The sequence below is a fragment of the Carlito syrichta genome, unplaced genomic scaffold (genome assembly GCF_000164805.1).
Source record: "Carlito syrichta isolate Samal-C Ts95f unplaced genomic scaffold, Tarsius_syrichta-2.0.1 Scaffold308870, whole genome shotgun sequence".
Lineage (NCBI taxonomy): Eukaryota > Metazoa > Chordata > Mammalia > Primates > Tarsiidae > Carlito > Carlito syrichta.
Window position 1 is genome coordinate 597,174 of NW_007252966.1, and position 25,630 is coordinate 622,803.

At 35.7% G+C, this 25,630-nt stretch overlaps 1 protein-coding gene across 4 annotated transcripts in view; it reads left to right on the plus strand.

The window, feature by feature from the left end:
- Positions 1-746: 746 nt before the first annotated feature.
- CSGALNACT2 (chondroitin sulfate N-acetylgalactosaminyltransferase 2) overlaps positions 747-25,630 on the plus strand; it is a 45,614-nt gene continuing 20,730 nt past the window's right edge. For 2 of the 4 annotated variants that reach the window (XM_008066252.2, XM_008066250.2), the window contains exons 1-6: positions 747-821; positions 11,748-12,657; positions 15,150-15,366; positions 16,224-16,325; positions 19,612-19,790; positions 21,969-22,063. In XM_008066252.2, coding sequence (XP_008064443.1) covers positions 11,985-12,657; positions 15,150-15,366; positions 16,224-16,325; positions 19,612-19,790; positions 21,969-22,063 — 1,266 coding nt within the window. In that variant the 5' untranslated portion in view covers positions 747-821; positions 11,748-11,984. Of the gene's footprint in view, positions 822-11,747; positions 12,658-15,149; positions 15,367-16,223; positions 16,326-17,947; positions 18,109-19,611; positions 19,791-21,968; positions 22,064-25,630 lie in introns of those variants that run through there. The other 2 variants (XR_002482425.1, XM_008066251.2) reach the window with 2 other exon arrangements.

Consider the following 25,630-nt stretch of genomic DNA (forward strand, 5'->3'; position numbering starts at 1 on the left):
CAAGGCTCGAAGGAGCTGCGCCTTTATTTCTGGTGGAATTAACATTGCTTTTTAATGTTGTGTTAAAATAGTAGCTTCGATCTTGGAAGTGAGAAACCAAGTATTTTATGACTGAGAGTGTTAATGTTCATTTTGTATTATTATTATTATTATTATTATGGTACCATTTGTCATGTGACTAAAAGAATGTAAAAAGAATATTGGATTCCTATTGTGTATGTCTCAGAGAATTTTGACCTAAATAAGCACAGTTCCAAACAGTTTGGAAATTACATTTTTCTCCTTCTTCACCTTTTTGTTGAGGTATAACATATGAAGTCAATGAGTGCAAAATCTTAATTGTACAGCTCTATGAATTTTTGCATTTTTATTACATTGTGTAAACCCCAGCTAGATTTGGGTAGTATAACCATAGAACATTTCCATCATCCCAAGTGTTTCCCTCTGCTTTTCCAAGTCAGTTATACTCCTGTTCTCCAAACTGAACTCTGACTTCTTTCATCAGCTCTTCATTTTCCTGATTTTGAGCTTCATATTAATAGAATCTTAAAGTATACTCAGTATATTGTATGTGGGATTCACCCTGATATTTCCTGTATGGTATTATTTATATATATCATAGCATGGTATCAGTAGTTCTTTCTTTTTTATTCCTGTATAACGCTTCATGTATATGTGATTACTCTTCAGTTGATAGACACTTGTGTTCCCACTTTTGTATATAAAGTATTTTGTATATTAAGAATGCTGTGAACATTCTTGTAAATGTCTTTTCGAGCATCTGTGCATTTCTCTCAGCTATAGAATGACCGAGTCATAAGGTAGGTAGAAAGTTACATTTTAACTAACAGTCTTCTTTTTTTAATGTAATATAATTTCTTATTTTGACTAATATAACATAGGTTGATAAAAAGCATAACTATTAGAGTTCATTATTTATGTGAGTCATCATTACCATATCATTATTTATCCTTTGTATTTCACCTCTTTTACCTGACATTACTTGTTTAACTGTTTATTAGACATGTCTGTTAGAGTTGGTGATGATCTGACTGCGAAGTTTGGTATAACACTTATGTAAGAACTATGTTACTCAATTAGTGGTTGTTAGGGGAAATGAAATACCAAAAGGATATGACTAAAAATGGATTGAAGAATCATGGGATTGCAAGTTAAAGAATTTAGATTGTTATTGTCATGCCATACAAGCACTAGGTGCAATGTAAAATTTAATTATAGGGTTAGTTACAAATGTAAGTTTACTGCAGGAGTACAGTGACTTCCATGTAGACTAAGATACTAATACATTTATAATGTGAACAGACAATAAAAATCATTAAACATTGTGGGAAATCAATGGCATGTAAAAGAAGCCCCAGACTTCTGCCTCTGAAGCAATGGAGTTTAATGTAAGAAACAAGAAAACTTTAAAATGAATATTAGTATCCTCAGATTTGGTAGAGAATCATACCTATTGAACACATATAGGTTACCATGAAAAAAAATCTATTCTTGAATATTAAAACTTAAGTTAGGAAAGAATAGCCATGGAACATGGATCTAGAAGAGCTAATGTACATCTAATAGGAGATTCAGGAGGGAATAGAAATTGAAAGAGAAGAAATAACCACAGAGTTAACAGAGATCTTGAGGATAGGAGTATCCAGGCAGAGTCTTGGGTAGCCTATCCAGACAGAAGCAAGTATCAGGGGACAAAGTACTGGCAAACGTAGATCAACCCTTCCCTCTCTGGTTTGTTTCTTCATCTTGGGGATGATCAGGAAGTATGCTTTTTCAGAGAGCTTGTGGGAAGACATGTTCATTGTGCTCACAGCTCCTGTTCCCCACTCTCCTCCCTGCCAACTCAAAGCAGATGCCAGATTCCCCATTTCTACCTCACAGTAGAAACAAAATACTTTGTCAAAAAAACAAGGATAATTCTCTGAGCAGAGTGATATGAGTTTATGACTAGAATAGATGCACTGAGAGTCTTAAAAGAATATTGATATGGCCGGGCGCGGTGACTCAAGCCTGTAATCCCAGCACTTTGGGAGGATGAGATAAGAGAGTTACCTGAGTCCGAGGGTTCGAGACCAGCCTGGGCAACATGATGAGACTTTGTCCCTACAATAAAATAAAAACATTAGCCAGGCGTGGTAGCGCATGCCTGTAGTTCTGGCTACTTGGAAGGGTGAGTTGGAAGGATCGCTGGAGCCCCCCAGCAGTCAACGCTGGGGTAGCGGTGAGCATGCCACTGCACTGCAGCCTGGGCAACGGGGTGAGACCCTGACTCAAAAAATATATATATATTGATAGAGACATTCTGATTAAATTTGTGGCCTTCGTAGATAAAATATACAATCTCACAAACTTCCAAAGATAAATATATGGTTACTTCAAAAAATGGAAATTATACTTGCAATTAGACTTCTAACTTGAAACGTGGAATGTTAGGTGACAACGGAGCAGTATTTAAAACGTGTTCATGGGACTTATTTTGAACTCAGAATCTTAACCCTAGCCTAATTGTCATTTAAATCAGGGGCAAAATAAAATCATTTTCATTCGTACCCACTAGAGGTACCCAAGAATGGACTATATCAAAATGAAAAATTAAGAAAAATATATGTAGAATTCAAAAAATAGTGATCAAAGAAAGCAGTAAAACTTATTTCTCAATTTCAAGCCATTGATAACTATAGCTAAGAAATATAATGCAATCTTAAGGAAAGATTTATGAACCAGAGTTGGTATAATTTTAAAGTCCATAATAATCTGGAGCAAAACTCTAACATGATTTTAAAGTTGATTAGGAAGATAGAAGATAGGTAAAAGCATATCAGAAACTTATCCTTGGCAAATAAGAAGCTATAGATAGTGACCAATTAATTACATGTTGCAGTGAATACTTCAAGGAGATTTAACCAGCAGTTCCACTTCCAGGAATTTATCATATAGATGAAATAGTATGTGTTCAAAGTCATTTTTACTAGGGCCATTCATGCTGAGATATTTAATAGTGGCAATAGCTCTGGAGGGATACAGAAAAACTGGAGAAGGAAACTGGGCCTCTGGGATAGGAAAGAGGCTTTTCACTTTATGCCCTTTTATTGTGTTTATGTGTTTAACCTTTTTATCAAATATATTTGTTTTGTGAAATGTTTAAAGTATAAAAATTTTTTAGAAGTGTAAAAAAAAATTAAGGGTTTGGAGTAGGGGTTCCTAAATCTGGCTAGCCACCTATTTTAGTATGGCCTATGGCCTAAGAGTAGCTTTTATATCTTTTATTACTTGGGGAAAAAATAATATTTAGTGACATGAAAATTACATGAAGTTCAGTGTTCCTTGGAGCACAGCTATGCTTATTCATTTACATATTGTTTATAATTGCATTTATGAACAAAGGCAGAGTTGACTGGTTTGTGGCATTTACTATCTGACCTAAAATGTTTGTTGACCCCTGGATTAGAGGCCAGAAATAGGTACTCAAGTATTTTGTTGTTGTTGTTGTTGTATTGTAAATGGAATTGTTTTCTTAATTTCATTTTCAGATTGTTTGTTGCTGACATATAGAAATACAAGTGATTTAATATATTGATATTGTGTTTTGCAACCTGACTGAACTCCTTTATTAGTGATAATAGCTTTTTAGTGAATTCCTTGGAATTTTCTATATACCAGATCATATCATCTGCAAATAGGGATAGGTTTACTTCTTCCTTTCCAAACTGGTTGCCTTTTATTTCATTTCCTTGCCTGATTGTCCCGGCTAGAATAAGTGCTGCTTTCAGATGATCATTGCTTTCTTTCTAAATACTTGTCTCTTAAGAAAGAAAGGAAAGGCCGAACTTGGTGGCTCAGCCTATAATCCCAGCACTTTGGGAGGCTGAGGCGAATGAATTGCCTGATCTGTGGATTCGAGACCAGCCCGGGCATCTTGGCGATACTTCATCTCTACAATAAATCAAAAACTAGCCGGGCATGGTAGTGCGCTTGTAGTTGGGGCTACTTGGAAGGCTGAGACTGATGGATCGCCGGAGCCCAGCAAGTTGACACCGGGATGGCCATGAGTGTGCCACGGCACTCCAGCGTAGGCGGCACAGTGAGACTCCAATTCAAAAAAAAAAAAAACAAAAGGAAAGGAGAGAGGGAGGGAACTTCGCTAACTTGTTAATTACATTAATTATTAACAAAACTATGTTATATTCCCATCAGCAGTGTATGAATGTTCTAGTTCTTCCACATTGTTATTCCCACTTGGTATAGTCTTTTTAATGTTAGCCATACTATTTTTAGCCATTCTGTGTGGTGATATCTCATTGTGGTTTGATTTTCCTTTTCTCTGATGACTAACAGTGTTGAGAGCATCTTCAAGTGCTTATTTGAAGTGTTCAAATCTTTCACCAAATTTCAGCTGAGTTGTATTTGTTGTGTACTGTTTCACTTTGATAGTTTTTTAAAAAATATATCCTTGGGGCAAATTCTTTATCAGATATATGCTTTGTATTTATTTTCTCCAGATCCATAACTTATCTTTTCATTCTCTTAACTATGTTTTTCAAAGAGCATAAGTTACTAATTTTGATGAAGTCTAGTCTATCAGTTGTGCTATTAGCATCATATCTAAGAAATCCTCACTTAACTCAAGGTCACAAAGGTTTTATCCTGTGCTTGCTTTTAGTTTTATACTTTTTGGTTTTTCATTTAGATCTGTGACTCACTTTGAATAACATCATAGTGAATGTGAAGTGGAATCTTATTGTGGTTTTGGTTTGCATTTCTCTTTTGGCTAATGATGATGAACATCTTTTCATGTACTTATAAGCCATTTGTATATCTTCTTTAGAGAAATGTCCATTCCGATATTTTGCCTGTTGACTTCTTTAAAATATTGAATTGTGAGAGTTCTTTATATATGCTAGAAATAAGACCCTTATCAGACATATGATTTACAAATATTTACTTCAGTTTTGTGAGTTGTCTCTTTACTTTTTTAATGATGCCCTTGCAGCACAAAAGTTTCTTAATTTGGTGAAGTCCAATTTATTTATTTTGTGTTTGGTCTTTTGGCATCATATCTAAGAAACTATTGCCTAATCCACAGTCACAAAGATTTACACTTAGGGTTTATTCTAAGAGTTTTAGCTCTTACATTCAATCTTTGACCCAATTTTGAGTTAACTTTGAATATGATGTGAAGTAGGAGTCTAATTGCATTCTTTTGCCTGCAGATACCAATTGTCCCAGCAACATTTATTGAAAAAAACATATTCTTATGCCATCCCATACTATCTTGATTACTTGTGGCTTTGAAATGGGGAAGTATGGGTTCTCCAATTTCCTTTTTCTTGTTCAAGATTGTTTTGGCTGTTCTGAGTTTCTTGAATTAAGATCAGCTTGTTAATTTCTGCAAAGTAGTCAGCTGGGATTTTTTAAGAGGATAATGTTAAATCTGTAGATCAGTTTGGGGAGCGTTGCCTTCCTAACAACTTTAAGTCTTCTGATCATGAGTGTGGGTATCTTTCTATTTATTTAAATTTTCTCAAATTTCTTCCAACAATGTTTTGTAGTTTTCAGAGTAGAAGTCTTGCACTTTTGTTAAAATTGTTCGTATTTTATTCTTTTTGTTGCTGTATTGTAAGTGGAATTGTTTTCTTAATTTCATTTTCAGAATGTTGCTGACATATAGAAATACAAGTGATTTTAATATATTGATATTGTGTCTTGCTACCTGACTGAACTCCTTTATTAGTGATAATAGCTTTTTAGTGAATTCCTTGGGATTTTCTATATACCAGATCATATCATCTGCAAATAGGGATAGGTTTACTTCTTCCTTTCCAAACTGGTTGCCTTTTATTTCATTTCCTTGCGTGATTGTCCTGGCTAGAACTTCCTCTAGTACAGTGTAAATAGAGATGACAAGAGCAGACATCATTGCCTTATTCCTAATCTTAGAGGGAGAGCATACAGTCTTTCACCATTAAATATAAAGTCCACTGAGTTTCTTGTAGACGCCCTTTGTCAGATTAAGAAGGTCCCTTCTATTCCTAGTTTGTTGAGTGGATAAGGAAAGTTTGTTGAGTTTATAAGGAAATGGTGTTGGATTTTGTCAAATGCTTTTTTTGTGTCTGTTGAGATGACCAAGTAAATTTTGTCTTTTATTCAGTTGATATGGTATATTGCATTAATTGATTTTCGGATGTTAAACCAACCTTTCATTCCTGGAGTAAACCTACTTGGTTATGGTGTATGACCCCTTTTGTATATTGCTGGGTTCAGTGTGCTAATATTTTGTGGAGTATTTTTACATTTATACTCATATGGAACATTGGTGTATGGTTTTCTTTTAATGTCTTTGTCTGAGTTTCTTATTAAGGTAATCCTGGCCTCAGAACTTTTCCTCCTCTTTTGTTTTTTGAAGATTTCGTGAAGAGTTGATCATTCTTATTTCAATGTTCTGTGGGTTCCACCAATGAAGTCATTTAGGCCTGGACTTTTCTTCGTGGGTACTTTTAGATTTTTAATTCAATCTCTTGTCATATAGGTCTAACCATATTTTATTTTTATTCTTAAGTCAGTTTCATTAGTCTGTGTCTTTCTAGGAATGTGTTCATTTCATTCGGCTATCTTTTATTTTTTATTTTTTTATTTTTGAGTTGGAGTCTCACTCTGTCACCCAGGCTGGAGTACAGTGGCAGGTCCCAGCCACCGCAGCCTCAACCTGCTGGGCTCCGGCGATCCTTCTGCCTCAGCCTTCCAAGTAGCTGGAACTACAGGCCCGCGCTACCACACCTGGCTAATTTTTTTTTATTTATTATAGAGATGAGGTCTCGCCAAGTTGCCCAGTTGGGTCCGAACCTGCGGGCTCAGGCTATCCACTCACCTCAGCCTCTCAAAGTGCAGAATTACAGGCTGAGCCACCAAGCCCGGCTCATTCAACTATCTTTTAAAGGGATTTAGATAATAACAAAAATCTTGTGTTATCAGTGTAGTTAACATTTCTGATGTTTTTCATTGCTTATGTAAATCCACATTCCCATCTGGTATTGTATTCCGCTGCCTAAAGGACTTGTAGCACAGATCTGATAGTGATGAATTCTCCTAGCTTTTTATATCTGAAAAGGTATATTGCATTTTTCAAAGATAATTTTTCTGGGTATAGAACTGTAGGTTGGCACTTTTTTTTTCCTTTCAGTTCTTTAAAAATGTTGCTCTTTAAAAAAAAAATGTTGCTCCACTGTCTTCTCACTTGGCAGTTTTCAAGCTCTGTCATCATTACCTTTTGTTTCTTGTATGTGATGTGCTTTTTCAACATTTTCAGCCAGTTTTGATATGTTGTTCTCTTTATATCAAAACTGGCGATTTAGTTATCATATTCCTTGCTATATTTTTCTTTATGGTTCTTGTATTTAGGATTGGTTGAACTTATGTGTGTTTGTAGTTTTCATAAAATTTGGAAAATTTTCAGCTTTATTTCTTTAAGTATTTCTCCTAGTCTCCAATTCCTTCTTTGGAGACACCAATTACATGTTTACTAGGCTGTTTGAAGTTGTCTCACAGCTTACCAAATGTTCTGTTTATATTTTTCATTCTTTTTTCTTTTGCATGTTCCATAGTTTCTATTGCTGTGTCTTCAATTCACTAATAAATTTCTTCTGAAATATCTAACCTGTCATTAATTCCATTCAATACATTTTTAAATCTCAGACATTGAAATTTTCATTTCCTGAAGTTTAATTTGGGCCTTTTTTATGTCATCCATGCCCCTTCTTAGGTTTTTTAACATGAACATCTTTTTAAAAAATATGGTTATGATAACTATTGTAAATGTCCCTTTCTGCAAATTCCTACATCTGTGTCATTTCCAGGTCAGTTTTAATCATTGATTTTTCTCATTTTGGGTCTTATTTTTCTTTATGCCTCGTCATTTTTGTTTGGATGTCAGATAATGTGAATTTTATTTTGTTAAATGATGGGTATTTTTGTTCCTATAAATATTATTGAGGTTTGTTGTGCTGTTACTTTGAAACAATTTAATCCTTTCAGGTCTTGCTTTTAAGATTTGTTGGCAGGACTAGAGGCATGTTTAGTCTAGAGCTAATTATTTCCCACTTCTGAGGCAAAATTTTTTTGAGTTCTTTACCCAGTACCCTGTGAATTTTGAGTTTTTTCCAGTCTGTCTTGTGGGAACATGGCACTATTCTTGGCCCTGTATGAATGCCTAGTTCTGTATCCTCTAACTTTTTGTGTGGTCCTTTCTTTACCCTGTTAGTTTCCTTATAAGCCTTCACTGATTAGTACTCTGCTGAATACCCAAAGGGTGTCCCATTCCTCTTGTGTTCTCTCGCTGTACAGCTCTTTCTTCTCCTTTGAACTCTAGGTGCCTTGGTTTCCTCAGACTATCAGCTCTACCTCATCAATTCAGAATCTGCTGGGCTCTGCTTAGGTTCCCCTACGTGTATGACTTGAAAACTAAGAAAGTAAGCTGGGCCACCACTTGTTTCTTGTTTCTCTGGGGATCACTGCCCTTTGTTGCCTGATGTTCAATATAGTAAATCCCCAACATACAAACAATTTCCCTTCCAAAAGTGTGTTCGTAAGTCCAATTTATTTGTAAGTCCAACAAAGGTAACCTAGGTACCCAACTAACACAATTGGCTGCACAGTACCAACTACGTCACTGCTGCTTTTATGCTTGCTTCCAGACATCCTGGGCTTGAAATAAAGATATTGTACTACTGTACTCTATACAGTACTATATAGTAAAGTACACAAAAACACAACCACTTGTAGAGGAGGCATGCATGTAGCAGTGTACTCCAGACATGTAAACCAACTTATGTGACTGGACATGTGAACACTCATTTACATATTTGAAAGCTTGCAACTTGAAAGTCCATATGTAGGGGACTTACTGTATCTTGAAAATTGTTGCTTCATATTTTTGGGTATTTGCCATGATAGGTTGTTTCTTGTTTTGTTTTTTGTGGTTGTTTCAAGCATGAGAGCAAATCTGGTCCCTGTTTTTCCATCTTGGCTATAGGAGGAAGTTGTTTTATTCTGGTTTATAGAATTAGAATCGATGGCTTCTGAATGAGGTTTTTTTTAACTCTGAGATCTTTGACTTTGTATTACATACCTTTAGCAGCTCATTTTCCCATCTTCACATTTTCCCTTTCTCTCCTCAAAAAACTATCTGCACTTGGGCCTAGGAGGTTCATTGGGATTAACTCTGGGCTGTGAATGAACCTTATTTATGATACAGACAAATCATATGGATTGGTGGCAATCAAGATATGACAGGGAAAAAAACGAATGTTTTCTCTAATAGTCTTAACATATTTAAAGTTGTTATAATCTAGTCTTCTAGGATGTAGCCAAAGAGTTTCCTTCAGGAATTAGGCAAATAAGATTTTAACTGGAATCCTTTAGTTTTAATAACCACGGAGTTATGAAACCAACTTTTACATGCTAAAGTAATTGCAATAATCTTTCTTTCATTTCTTTTCTTTTTTTTTTTTTGAGTTGGAGTCTCATTCTGTCGCCCAGACTGGCATGCAGTGGTCGCTCCCGGCCGTTGCATCCTTGACCTGCTGGGCTCCAGCGATCCTTCTGCCTCAGCCTTCCAAGTAGCTGGAACTACAGTTGCGCGCTACCACACCCAGCTAATTTTTTGATTTATTGTAGAGATGAGGTCTTGCCAAGTTGCCTGGCGGGTCTCGAACCCGCGGGCTCAGGCAATCCACTCACCTCAGCCTCCCAAAGCATGGGATTACAGGCTGAGCCACTGAGCCCGGCTTCTGTGTTTTATTTCATTGAAACCTATTCACCTGTAATATTAAGTAGCATGTAAGAGACCTCAAAACCTATATTTTGCTTAAGGAAGAGAGAAAGATTGACAACCTTAACTTTAATGTTGCCTTTTATTTTATAGAATAAGCCTTTAACAGTGACTTATTTATGAGTCATAGCTCATGGTTTAAAATACATTGTCTATATAAAAAAATAGATGAGATACCATATTAATAAAAGATACTGGTACTTAGATTACATACTGTTGGTTCTTTTATCAAGTTTCACTTCAGAACAGTTTGAGTATACTATGGTTTAAGTATATATACCTTTATTAATAATTATACAAGATTATATCTCCACACTTGCAGCTCTTTCCTCTAATAACTGGGCAAGTAATGACTAATAAATAGTTAAAAGAGATGCTACTAAGTTTATCTTTTAAATAAATTCCAGTTGTTTCTTATGCTTATGATTATGTTTTTGAGGCATGATTAAGTCGTGGAACTAATGTTAGCTTTGTATTCGTAATTTTTAATTATATAGTATTTATTAAGACTAAATTTTTCTACATCATTTAAACAAGATTTATAATCAGTAAGATAGATGCTGTCTTAGTAAAAGACTCCCTTGTAGTGAATTAAATTTTTCAAGATACTTGGTTATCATTTGGTTTACTAAAATAATAAATAGCTAAGGGGAGTTAAGTTCATTGTGGCCTACTGGCCGTTAGAAGTTTTAATCTATTCTATGTTTTATCCAGACATGTACCACAAAAAAATGCATATTGCAGCATTTTCCCCAGAAGGCATCCAGACTTTCCTAATCACTAAAACAGTAACTAGGATTGATGTTTCCTAGTGATTTTCCATGGGTTCTGCCACACTGAAAAAACCACTGGTGTTAAAAAGCCTGCTGTCATATCACATTATCCTTTCTCGACAAACACTTTGTTGAAGGAAGTTCTCTTTGCAGTGGAGGCCTCCCTGTCTCCCACTCCTAAGTTTAACCTTCTGTATTTCCAGAGTTAAGAATCTTTAGCTAAAACAAAACCAATAATAATAATAATAATAATAATGTAAATAAAAAGGATAGAACAAAAAGCATTTTTAAAAAAGAATCTTTAGCTTAGAGCTATGGAAGAGCTCACATGACTGGTTATAACATGAAAGTTAGTATTTAGTTTTGTAAATTTATAGTTTTAATTTTTTTCTCTTCAGATAAGCATGATTTAAATGTTCATGTTTTTTCTTTATATAGACTCCAAACGTTTCCAAACTCATAGGAAATCTGTTGCTGTGTAATACAGTGGAAAGAATTATATGATCTAATGCGCAAATAATCTACTGGAGAACTTTGGATAGAAAAATGTTTTCTTAATGTGCTTCACAGATGTCTGTGGCCTTTTGAAATGGTTTTTCTCCCCCACTTAATGTTAAGCCTTCTAGATTGGCTGAGTTGAGTAATAGAAATTGATGAGGTAGAATTTGTGAATTGAATAAACTGGAAGAAAATACCAGTCTCCAGTAAACCATTATTACTATAACAAACATTTTCTAGAAAGTCAGTTCCCAAATGGGCATATGCTTTAATTGAAAAATGGTGTGATAATTGAATTATTGTATTAATAGAGAGTTATAAGTGATATAATTTTCAAATAATTAGAGAACAGTAGAATCTATGTAATACAAACTATGCAGAACATAATTTTAATTTTTTTTAATTCAAGTTATGGGTGGTAGACATACTAGTTAAAAATATTATGCATAATATTTTAGAGTTTTGTGAGGTACTTTAAAAAATTTCCCCAGTATTTATTGAGTATTCTAAATTATATTAGCTCCTTTCATAGTTCTCTACATGTAGTAGTCACATAGCTAGGTTTACTGAAGCTACAATTTGATATACTTAAGGAAACAAAATTCTGATTGATTCTGATCTGTTTCTTTCAGAAAAAATTAACATTACTCATATAATGGATTCTATACATCAGATTGCTTTATTCTGGGTATCATGGTAACAGTGCAGGAAGTAGTCATGACTGCTGAAGAAATAAACTTTTTAAAACTATAGCAGAATTTGGTTTTGGTACCTTTTATGAAAATCCTGCTTTTGTTTTTAATTTTTAATAACTTTTTTTTTTACCAAAGATATGAACAAGCAAAGAGTTTATCTTGTTAGGCGAGTACATGTTAATAAGAATGCCTAGAAGAGGATTGATTCTTCAGACCCGGACCCACTGGCTGCTGTTGGGCCTCGCTTTGCTCTGCAGTTTGGTATTATTTATGTACCTTCTGGAATGTGCACCCCAGACTGATGGAAATGCATCTCTTCCTGGTGTTGTTGGGGAAAATTATGGTAAAGAGTATTATCAGGCCCTCTTGCAGGAGCAAGAAGAACATTATCAAACCAGAGCAACCAGCCTGAAACGCCAAATTGCCCAACTAAAACAAGAATTACAAGAAATGAGTGAGAAGATGAGATCACTGCAAGAGAGAAAGAATGTGGGGGCTAATGGCATAGGCTATCAAGGTAACAAAGAGCAAGCACCTAGTGATCTTTTAGAGTTTCTTCATTCCCAAATTGACAAAGCCGAAGTTAGCATAGGAGCCAAACTGCCCAGTGAGTATGGAGTCATTCCTTTTGAAAGTTTTACCTTAATGAAAGTATTTCAACTGGAAATGGGTCTCACTCGCCATCCTGAAGAAAAGCCTGTTAGAAAAGATAAACGAGATGAATTGGTAGAAGCTATTGAAGCTGGCTTGGAGGTCATTAATAATCCAGATGAAGATGATGAACAGGAAGATGAGGAGGGTCCCCTTGGAGAGAAACTGATATTTAATGAAAATGACTTCGTAGAAGGTAATGTGAAAAATATGTTGGTTAATAGTTATGTTGGTAAGACAAAATGCTAGTATTATATGCTGGTAATATGTCAGTCATCAACCACAGTATTAAAACACTTAAGTTTTTACCCACTGCATTCCATTAAGAATTTTAAGTGAATTTTTGGAAAAAGTTATGAGATCATCATAAAAATGAAGCATAAGAACTAGAGAAACAGAATAAATCTAAGCTTATATAAAATACTAACTATTGAGGCTGAAGAGTACTTGTGGACTGTATGTATTTGCATGTGTATGATTTGTATTCCTCTCCTCTGGTCTTGATGTTTATTTTTTATGTTTTTAGAAATATATGAACCAAGGCTCAAAATTTGAAAACGATTTAATAAAGGAAAGAAAAAAACTGCTTTGGTAGACTAGTAGTTATTTTCTATGTTGGAGAAAGGAGAAGCGCATGTCAACATCAAGGAGGCATACATAGTTTTAAAAAGCGTATTTGGCATTTAGAAAAGTAAGGAAATAACCTATTTACCTAATACAAATTTTATAAAAAGTATGGGATTTTTATATATCAAGATGGAATGTGAATTAAAGGTTGAGGAAGGCTGAGGAACATTGCTATACATTTAAGTTATTTGTTGATGAATATTAACAGAAATGATTATAGATCCCTACACATCTCCTTTAACACCCCCGCTAGACATTTAATTTCAGACTTAAAACCATTTTGGATATAAATATTTTTTAAAAGTTCTCTTTGCTTGATTCTATAAACCATATACTATATGTAGGTTTTTTGACTTCAAGTCATCATGGCTGTCACTTGCTGCACTTTAATATAATGCATTGAGGTCTTTGGAGGCCATCAGAAATGGCATTGTACTTTGCTGTGACATTTCAGCTGTCTTTTCCTTGTGGCCTCTTTTTCTGCTGTCACGTCCTGCCTTTTTTTTTTTGAGACAGGGTCTAGTACTCTTGCCCAGCCTGGAATGAGGTAGTATAATCATTGCTTACTGCAGCCTCAATTTCCTGGGCTCAAGAGATCCTCTTACATAAACCTCCCAAGTAATTGAGATTACAAGCACATACTACCACACCTGGCTAATTTTTTCATTTTTTTTAAGACAGGGTTTCACTGTGTTGCCCAGGCTGGTCTCAAATTCCTCGGCTTGAAGAATCCTCCTGCTTCAGCTTCCCAAAATGCTGGGATTACAGGGAAGAGTCACCACTCCCTGCACTTCCTGCCATTTTTGATGGCTTGTTTTTCTCAAAACTCTTCTAATTTTTCTGCAGGTTGCTTTTTGTCTTCTCACTCTATGTTTGTAGCTTATGGCAGAATTGGAAATTACAGAGGAAATAAGGTAGCTAAGTAACGTGTCTAAAGTGTCCTTACATCAGCTCTGTCTAAAAACAAAGGGAACTGTGCCGATTTTATATCCTGCAACTTCTGCTTATCTTATAGCTATCCTAGGATTCTGTTACTTTCAGGATTTTTCTCTGTATGGAATGTATCCGTCCCTCATTTTTTCTTCACTGTGCTATTGCCCTCCCCCTGCCAAAATACTTAATTACTAGTAGCAACTAATTCCTATTCCTCTTTTAAACTTTAGCTCATATATCACTTCTTGGAAGTCATCTCCAATTCAAGTCTAAGATAGCAGTGCTGCTATGTGCTCGTCACCTGTATACTCATAGTACTTGTTGCGGTATATGGTGTTGCCTATTTCCTGGTTTATAGTACCTACTAAACTGTAAGCTTCAGGATGTTAGAAATCCATCTTGTTTACCATTTTATACCCAGATATTGACTGAGTGATTCACATGTCTTTAGGTCTAACCTTTCTCCTAAGCATCACACTTAAAAAGCAGATTGCCTGGTAGACATTCAGGCTTTTCTCTCAAAGGCATCTCAAATCACTGTATTTAAATCTATATCAATTTTTCTTTGTCTGACTTCACTCTATTCAGTTAATTTATATGTGTGTATATTTATATGTGTGTGTATATGAATATATCACTATATTGTTACTATTTTTCTATTTTTGTTTCCCTCCCTATACTGTTCCTTCCTCAAAACTGGGACCATGTGATTCTCTTAATATTACCAGTGACTAACATAAAGGCATTTGTTGTTGTTGAGCTAAACTAAGCAATAGGAATTTTGATTCTAAGGTCCAGCATTTAAATATTTCTAGAAGCAATATATTTGTCATGATTACTATGTTGATAAGATTTAGTATTTTTTTTAAGTCATATGTAAAAAGAAATAATTGTCCTTTGGAGTGTACTTTGTGAACTGAATAATAGAGCAGTGAGCATTTTTTTTTAACCTTTCCTTTCAAAGAAATAGTTGTTACTAGCTATGCCGTGGGGAGAAATATTTTCACAAACATGTAAAAATCCTGCAAGTCTGACTGAATACTTTTGATTTTTGACTGAGTAGAATCTGTCTTGTTGAATTTGTAAACGTTGACATGAAGGAGTCTTTTTTCCAACTCTTTCTTTTAGGTTATTATCGCACCGAGAGAGATAAGGGCACCCAGTATGAACTCTTTTTTAAGAAAGCAGAACTTATGGAATATAGACATGTAACCCTCTTTCGCCCTTTTGGACCTCTTATGAAAGTAAAGAGCGAGATGATTGATATTACTAGATCAGTTATTAATATCATTGTGCCACTTGCTGAAAGAACTGAAGCATTTGCACAGTTTATGCAGAACTTCAGGTAACTGTCGGGTTAATGATTTGGCTGCACTCTCCTAAAGCAGATTTACTTAATTTATCTTCACTGAATATGATTACTTAGAATTATAGAATAATTTCATAGACTTTAGGGGAACTTTTTTATATTGTTTTTTCTTAAAACATGTTTATTGACAATTTGAACTGTGAGATAAATTGAGAATGACAATTATTAGAAACTAAATTTGATGGCTTTTAAAATTGTATGCAAATTCATTTTAGGACAAGTTGAACTTTTCAAAATCAACTTTACCAAGACATAATTTACATATAATAAAATCCACGTTTTAAAGATACAGGTTTTGTGACTTTTAACAAATGTGTATCCTCACAAACTACCACCCCAGTCAAGATATAGAATATTTCTGTCTCCCAAGAAAATCCTGTGACAATGATTTGAGTTTCAAAATTGAAATAAATTTAGAAATACAACCGTTAAATTAAAAATGGGAGAAAGTTATTCCATCTTGCAATGCAGATAATTTATAAAGAATCCAAAACTTGAATATTTATTTACAAGGTTCTGAACTGATTGAATTTATTTCATTAAATAACTTGTCATTTGCTTCTGAAACCAATCCCAAAGCAAGAGTTCCAAAAATGTTTTGAAGTATGGCAACAATGTCAGACTACTTCAATGGCTCTCTAAGGACTGCAGTCATTCAGGCATAGACCTTGTGTTGTTGTGGTACCTTCGATAATTCTGCAATACTGCCACTTTTATATTTACTTTGTATCTGTAATGCCTCTTTTTTTTTTTTTGTTAAAGCTTCATGTGATTTCTTTCTGAATGAGCCTCATACGTTTTCTTAAATAAACTTTATTTTTCAATTGTTTTAGGGATGTTTGTATTCATCAGGACAAGAGGATTCATCTCACAGTGGTATATTTTGGTAAAGAAGGACTGTCTACGGTCAAGTCTATCCTAGAATCTGTCACAAGGTTGGTGAACCAAGTCCACAGGAAAGTTCTTGATATATCACATTACTAGAAAAGTGAAAATGTCAGATATGTAATGAGTTAATCATTTAGAATAACTGCTGTTTAAAAGTTGGCTGATCATGTGGGTGGTGGTGGAGATAATCAGTTCCTCATTTCATATGCAACCCTACATGACTCAACTTCCCTTCACTGCTTAGCACATACCCTGGCATGATCATGATGCTCTCCCTCGGTGGCCCACTTACCTTCTACATATTTGCTGCTTCTTTCCCTTTTTCTAAATCTAATTCCTTCACTTTGACATCATCTCCTGAGCTTGTTTCTTTGTTTGTCACCTTTCCTTCCATTTCCTCAAGTTCCTTCTTCTCACCCTGTATAAAATGCTTAAGTCTCCCATATCCTTAAGACCCCCACCTGACTCTGCAGTACCCAGTAGTTACTGTTGTTTCTGTCCTTTCACGGCTCAACCTCACAGAACAGTTCTGTAACTAAGCAACCTGTATAGTACCTGGCACATAGTAAGTGCTCAGAGGTTTGAATGAATAAATTAGTAATTATTTAATATTTAATTATTATTTCTATAGCTTCTCAGCCTTTTCCTGTCTAAATGATGAGCCCAGAGATACAACCTAACTGCCAAATTCAGCCTAGTCTCCGTTATTCTTTTTTACATTTGACAACCTAACCATACCTTTGTCTTAAAATGTCCTTCTTATGTTTGTCAAATGTTTTATATATGTAAATGTTTTATAAATGTAAATATGATGTAATATAAAAGGATTAGATTGTCTTCTCCAACCATACCAGTTCTGTATCCTTTACTATTTTACGTTTCTGCCAGTTGTAGCCATTTCCTAAGAGCCCAGATTTGGCTGGCCATTCTTCTCAAATCATTCAACTAATATTCTTTGAGTCCTACCTGTTGTGTTCCAGGTACATTGCTTGGGAGTCTGACTTCGGGTAGTTGGAAGAAAACTAGGCATAGATGAGTGGATCTCAGTCCCTGCCCTACAGGGACTCTCACAGCCTTGATTTATGTATATATGACTCAGCGTCTTCCCCTTCCCTATACCAGCTCCTCCCCCTGATGACCCTCTTTCAGTTCAGAGTAAAATCGTTTATATGGATCCCCTGGCCTTGACCTCTGAGAGCCAGCGTCTTTTACTCATTCTTTGCCTCTGATTACCTCTAATTAGTCAGTTTCTACTTACTTCTCAGGTCCTCTTCTCTGTCCCTTCCTTGCTACTGCCATCACCCTAACCCTGTTTTCCCCTTCCTCCATTTTTTCCCTTCCTCTCTTCCCTCCTTACTGTTTTTAGATCACCTACTAAGTTCCAAGCACTCACACTGCATTACTGAAGTTGTCCTGTATTGTCAAGACTCTTCTGTGGCAAATTATATAAACCTACTTTGAGCTTGCTTAAGGAAAATAGGAGTAGTATTGAAGAATCTTGAATACTTCCCAGAACTAAAGGGATTGTTACAGCCAAATTTGGGGAAGAAAGTCAAAACAACCTTGGTGTCTCAGGGATTTGAACCAGAGACTTGAATATTCATCATCAAAATTCTCTTGTCTCCTTGTCTGTTTTTCTCTGCATGTTGACTTCATTCTCCTGTTGCAGATTGGCTTCTTCCACATGGTGAGGGATATGACTGTTGGCGGCTCTGGGCTCACATCTTCTCAGCTTTGCCATCAGAGAGGAAAGAGCTTTCTCCCAACTCCAGTTGACAAAATCCCAGGGAAGGACATTTTGCCCACTCTTGAGCCAATCGCTATGGCCAGGTGGGGTGGGGGTATTGGGATTGGCCCAGTTTAAGCCTGGTCCCCACCCCTAGGAACTTACCGTGGTTGGGGTGGGCAGGAAGTGAAGGGTATCCTGTGATCATTGCCTTTTCCACTTGGTGGTGGGCATGCGGGTTGCTAATGGGCAGTTTCCCCATAAGAAGAGAGACAAATGTATTCCTTAAGATGAGTAGAAGAGTCCTGGGCACTCAGAGCACTTGGACTCCGCTCCATGCACCATTTGAACCTTAGTTTACATCTCTCCACTACCTGTTCTGTACTATTTTAAGCATAATCTTACTAAAATGTTACTTTTTTGCATATAGCTGTACCCAACTTCAGTGTCGAGTCACCTGGAGGACTTATTAAAATGTAGATGCTCAGTTCCACCCCTAGCATTTGACTCAGCGGATCTGAGGTGGATCCTGAGAGTTTGCATCCCTAACACATTGCCAGGGGAAGCTGATGCTGTGAGGTTGGGGGCCTCACTGTGAAAATTACTACCCTAGAGAACCACTACCCTGCTGACTCTCTTTGCCTTTGGGATACTGACCAATTCTTTAACCTCACATGTAAAGTATTCCTCAGTTTGACCCTTCTCTCATTGTTCCCATTTTAGGGTTCCTTTATCTAACCCTTCTCTCTTTGTTCCCATGTTAGGATCCTTTTGTTCCAATCTGATTTGTTGTCTGATCCCTGTTCTCTAAAATGCTTTCTACTTTCTTACCTCTTTGCCTTTGAGAATAATTATTTGGAGTGACCTTTAGACTTGCCACTGAACAGCATTTTAACCAAGGCATAACTCAAGTTCCACTTCTGACATTGTTTCCAACTGCTCCAGACATAAGAGATCTATTTTCTCAGAACTGCTGTTCATTCATTTATTCAGCAAATATTTATTGAATTCCTACTCTGTGAGGAACACTGTGTCCATAGTAATGAACAAAACAAAATTCCTGTACTCATGGAGTGGGGGAGACACTTGAATGAACATGTCTGGTAGTACTAAGGAAAATAGCTGGGAAAGAGGATAGAGATTAAAGAGAGGGAGGTTGGTGCTACTTAACACGTGGTATTAGGGAGGATCCCTCTGATAAGGGGACATTTGTGCAGATACTCAAAGAATGTGAGAGAAGAGTGATCTTTGTGTATACCATTCCTTTAGACTGCATTATTTGCTGTAAAACATTATGGCTATTTTTTCATGTATGTACTTTTTGACTCCCCAATAGGTTTTTAAGATTCCCAAAGGACAGTGGGCACTTCTTAACACTTTAACCTCACACCACCAGCATGTTGCCTCAAATGTGGGCATTTAGTGAATATCTGTCCCTAATGAAGGGACATCCATGATGATGACGATTTTCTTTCCCTGTGTGAATGCTGAACCAACATAATAAAATATTTGAAGTGTAAAACATATTTTGTAAGTTGTGTTGAAGGAAGAGAATTGTTAACTTTAAAGTGGGACTTAATCATGTGTTGTATGTGCTTTCCTCATAGTGAGTCTAATTTTCACAATTACACCTTGGTCTCATTGAATGAAGAATTTAATCGTGGACGAGGACTAAATGTGGGTGCCCGAGCTTGGGACAAGGGAGAGGTCTTGATGTTTTTCTGTGATGTTGATATATATTTCTCAGCCGAATTCCTTAACAGCTGCCGGTTAAATGCAGAGCCAGGTGCGTAAAACGTTGGTAGATGAGCAAGAGTATAGAATTTGGAACAGTGTTGGCGTGTCCTATAGGTTGAATCAAGTTAATTTGAGGGAAAAGTTTTAATTAAACCATGATATGTTTTTTCTTAAGTTATATTAGGCATAGTTTAACAGGAATACTAAGTAGGAAATTGAACTCTGAAGTTCATATCCTTTGTTCTCTTGGGGCCAAATTCCAATAACTACATTTAAAGTCAGTAAAGAAATGCAAAGGAATTGGACATCTAGAAATTGATGAGAAGGAAGCAGTACAGATCAGAAAAAGAGCCATGCAGATGGTGTGGAGATGTATGAGTCAGAAGCACTCAGTCTCAGTCATATAGCATCTACACACACACACACACACACACACACACACACACACACGTACACATTCACACATACTCACAGTCTAGATACAGATAGTGCTTGGTCTCTAGAATATGCAGTTTGGGGTGATTTATTATACTTTGCTTTACGTTGTAGATATTTTTTTAAATGAATGAGCAAATGACATTTTTCTAAATCAAATTTTATAATAAGTGAAAAAGGAAGTTTCTGTATTAATCTCAATGGAATCAATAAGTTCAATAAATCTATTGTGCAACATGGTGACCATAGTTAATAACAATGTATAGTATACTTGAAAATTGTTCAGAGAATTGATTTTAAATGTTCTTACCAGCCAGGCACAGTAACTCAAGCCTGGAATCCCAGCACTTTGGGAGCCTGAGTCAAGGGGATTGCCTAAGCCCAGGAGATCAAGACCAGCCTGGGCAACTTGGCAAGACCTTGTCTCTACAATAAATCAAAAAAAATTAGCCGGGCATGGTAGCGCGTGCCTATAGTTCCAGCTGCTTGGAAGGCTGAGGCAAAAGGATCCCCTGAGCCCAGCAGGTCGAGGCTGCGGTGGCCATGAGCATGCCACTGCAGTCCAGCCTGGGCAACAGAGTGAGATTCCTACCCAAAAAATAAAATAAATAAATAAATGTTCTTACAGCCCAGAAAAAGGTAATTATGTGAAGCAATGGATGTATGTTAACTAGCTTGATTTATTTCACAATATATGTATTAAAACGTCATGTTGTACACAATAAATATATGCAGTTTTATCCATTTAAAAAATAAATCTTCAAAAAGAATCTCATAGTAATTTTTTTATGTAGAACTATATCATGCAACCGATTATCTTCTGTATCAATTTGGTTAGAGATAGTTATCAGGAGCTCTGAGATCCTAATGAGTAAATGAAGGTTAGGCTTATTTTGTAACTGCAAACAGCATAAAATTCAAAATGTAGAAGTTGAAGGAAACATGTTTGCTTAATGTAGAAGGGAATATGTTATATCCAGAAATAGATTTGCCTCTGGGAAATTGAGCTCTCACTCCCTAAATGAATCTGATCATAGGTGGACTGAGCATCTGCTAAGGATTTTGTAATAAAAAGACTGCTATATTGCTCCCAAGCTTTCTGGTACAGTTACTGAGTACTTCATGTGACCACATCTGATTGAAGCTAGTCTTATCAACGAATTTCTCTACTGAGGGAAGATGGGCTACTTATACTTAGCCTTTAAGGTACCTTTAGGCAGTCAATTTGAATGCTAATAACAAGGCTTGCAAGGGCTATTCTATTAAGTATTTTTAACCCTTCCCAACTTTTCTAGATTTTGGTTCAAATATATCTTGTATTTAAATCTCTACGTATCTATTCATTGTACAGTGTTTTTTGGATTTACTGTTTCTAATAATTTTAAAGTGTGGATTTGACAGATATTTCCATGTTTCTTGATGACTGTCAGAGGTTAATCTACATTTACTGTTGCTGATTAGATGAAATAATGAGTAATAAATGACTTACCTATTGAATAGCATAAAGAGTACCTTTGTGTATCTTCCCAAAGTCCACAAATGTAGATGCCTTTGTGTATCTACCCTTTAGTCTGTTTTTTTCTCTGTTCTTTTGCAAGATTATAGTTACATAGCCTGACCTACTAATATAAAATCATGATGTTCTTTAGCCTGAATACTGATGAAATGCAATATTGAGAAAATAAAATCGTCTTATGTGTTAATAAGACTTTAATAAAGCCTTGATCGATATTGCAATAAAGAGCAATCCTTCATAACTTTTTTGTGTGCAAACATATATTTTCATTTATAGGTAAGAAGGTATTTTACCCTGTGGTGTTCAGTCTTTACAATCCTGCCATCGTTTATGCCAACCTGGAAGTACCACCACCTGTGGAGCAGCAGCTGGTGAGACATATTGTCAATTTTGAAAGACTCCAAAGATCTTTCCTAGATTCCTTAGTGTTTCTCGTATAAGTAGAAAACAAAGTTTTAGCAATAAAAAGCTGTATTTCCATGAATAAGGTGTTAATTGACCAAAAAAAAAAAAATGCAAAACTATAGTTATTGTCAACATATTTCCCTAGTCTCTTTTCACAGCCCTTCCCCCCAGTAAAATGCTTTCATATTTATTGCTGCAGAAGTAAGTGATGTGGGGAAGGCAGAGTTTGGGTCATAAAGAAAAACCAATGTTCCCAAATTGGAAATTGTACAGTCATTTTTGCTAGCTTGTTTTTAGTAATACAAAAATGTAATTTTAAAAACCCTGCTAATTAGAAATTAAAGCTAATCTGCTAATTAAGAGAATAACATACTATGAGAAATTAATTTGAAAGTCAAGGAATGCAAATACCATATATAAAATTACAGTTATTGCCAAAGCTATGCTTACATAAGCTATTTGAAAATTTTAAATAAACATATCATTTTGGAATAATTTAGATTTACAGAAAAGTTGCAAAGATAGTAAGTACAGAGAGTCTCCGTCCTATATTCATTTTCCTCTTAATACTGGCATCTTATATAACCATGGTATGTTTGTCAAAATTAAGAAATTATTATTGGCAAGTTACTATTAACTATACTACAGATTTTATTACGATTTCACCAGCTTTTCTACAAATGTCCTTTTTCTGTTTCAGGATCCAGTCCAGGATACCAAATTGCGTTTACCATAATCTTTTTTTGTTAACATGAAAAGGAGGAAATGGCCGGGTATGGTGGTTTATGCCTGTAATCCCAGAACTTTGGGAGGCCAAGACAAGAGGATTGCCTAAGCCCAGGAGTTTGAAACCAGCCTGGGCAACATGGTGAGACCTTGTCTCTACAAGAAATAAAAAAATTAGCCAGGCATGGTGGTGCACACCCATAGTCCCAGCTACTTGGAAGGCTGAGGTGGAAGGATCTCCTGAGCTCAGTAGGTCAAGGCTGTGGTAGCCGTGATTGTGCCACTGAACTCTAGTCTGGGTGATAGAGTGAAACTCCAACTCAAAAAAACAAACAAGAATGAACTAAGTCAACTTAGGGTATTAAAAAAATGAAAAATAGGTCGGGCTCCGTGGCTCAGCCTGTTATCCCAGCACTTTGGGAGGCCGAGGCAAGAAAATTGCCTGAGCTCACGCGTTCAAGACCCGCCTGGGCAACTTGGCGAGACCTCGTCTCTACAATAAATCAAAAATTAGCCGGGCTTGGTAGCACGTGCCTGTAGTTCCAGCTACTTGGAAGGCTGAGGCAGAAGGATCGCAGGAGCCCAGCAGGTCAAGGCTGCAGTGGCCAGGAGCTTGCCACTGCCCTCCAGCCTGGGTGACAGAGTGAGACTCCAACTCAAAAAAAGAAAAAATAACTCCAAGGAAAGCAGGAGGAAAGAGATAAAGCCAGAAATTAATGAAACAAGAATAGGTTGGTAAATATAGGAACTTACTGTTTATGTGAAAAAATTTTTTTAAATCATAAAGCAGGCAGATTCTGAATAAAAAAGAAAACAAGATTGGAAATTAGAATAGAAAAACATTGAGATACATCAATTTTATATGATAACTTTAAAAAGTTCTAAATAAAAGAAAAGATTGGAGAATTTATAAAATGCTAACAGAAGCTAAGTTTGTGTCAGTATTTTATTAAAAAGAGGAGATAGGCGCTCTGAAGAAATTAAGGGCCATTTAAAAAATTAGAATATTTATTTAAAATTACCCTGTAGGTACATAAATACAATGTTTTATTGATGAGCTTCTCTAGACTCTCAGAGAACAGGTAATATTAGTACCATATGATTACTTAATATATTTTTAGAGGCCAGCATTATCTTGATACCAGTACCTGGCATAGTGTACACACATACTTCCCTCAACTGTATCTGTAGTTGAGGCTCCCAGTGCCCAAGCTGGGACAACTTGAGCAACAAAATAACTTAAACCTGAATTATAACCAAAAGCATAAAATAAATATCCATGAGTCCATACTAATAAAAATGAGTCAATAATAGGTAAGTAATATGTGGCTAGATAGGGAAGAAGAGACAAATCTTCCTAACAGAATTCTAGATAACTTATGTAGATACTCCCTCTTCCAGAAGGTAGAACTAGGTGACTCACTTCCAAAGAATAGAGTATGGAAAGAGAAAAAATTTTTAGTAGAGAAATCCAACCGATACTACTTTAACCAAGTGATGAAGGTTAAATCACGATATCATGTACCCCTCATAGGATGTATCAAAAAAGGCACATCAGCTCTATGGTCATCATCCCAGAAAGCTTTATCTTCAATCTAATCATAGGAAAAGCTTTAGCAAACTCACATTGAGGTGCATCCTACAAAATACTTTATTACTCAAAACTGTCAAGATCATCAAAAACAAGGAAGACTGAGAAACTGTCAGAGCTAAGAGAGACTAAGGAGACATGACAACCAAATGCAATGTGGTCTCTGGACTGGGTCTTAGAATAGAAAAAAAGGACATTAAAGGAAAAGCTGGTGAAATCCAAATAAAGTCTGAAGTTAATAGTAATATACCAATGACGGTTTCTTAGTTTTGACAGATTTGACAAATGGATCACAACAATGTAAGATGATAACATTAGGGGAAGCTAAAACTGGGTGAGGTGTATATGGGAACTCTCTTTACTATTTTGCAACTTCTCTGTAAATGTAAAATTATTCCAAAATAAAAAGGTTCTATATTAAAATTAATTGAAAACAAACCAGAAAACAGCAAGACAGTACAATAGAGTCAGCATATAAGAGTGAAAGAATTGTAAAAGCATGCTAATATTGTCTGGTTGGAGGGTTGTGGGGGAAGCATGATTTGAATGCCAAGTCATTCTAGATGTTGCATAGCAAAATAAGTTTAAGCATCTCAAGTTCTAGTTTCACCACTTGTAACCTTTGCTTAGCTTTTCTAAGCTTCAGTCTCTCATTTAAAAAAAAAAAAAGCTTGCTAGTCTAAATGTTTAGAGATAGTAGAAGCAAATAGGAAGGAAACATACCCAGTAGAAAAAAAAATGGGTAAAAGGCAATTGATAATAATTCACAATAAATATATTTAGTCAACCTTACTAGGAATACATTAAAAGAGCAGTATAATACTTTTTTTCTGCTATTAAAACACTGTTTTTAAAAAGCACGCAAGGCTGGTAGGATGGGAACTCTTCCAACTCTGCTGTTGAGGTTGCAGACCAGCTCTCTGGGCCAAAAGTTTTACACAGGTTTATCCCTTTGATCTAGTAATTTCCATTCCCAGCAGTCACTCCTGGGGAAATAATCAGAGCTATACTATAACAATATGCATAAATTGACAACATATAAATAAGCAAAACTCTAACAATAAAATGATAAATTGAACTATAGTACATACTGAGGTGAAACTTGCACATCAAGAGGAAAGCGTGGGAAGTAAATAAAACTAATATAAGAGTGTAATGTAAAGGAAAATGAAAAACTAACAGAGAAACCATTTATATATTTTAGGTGACGTTTTAA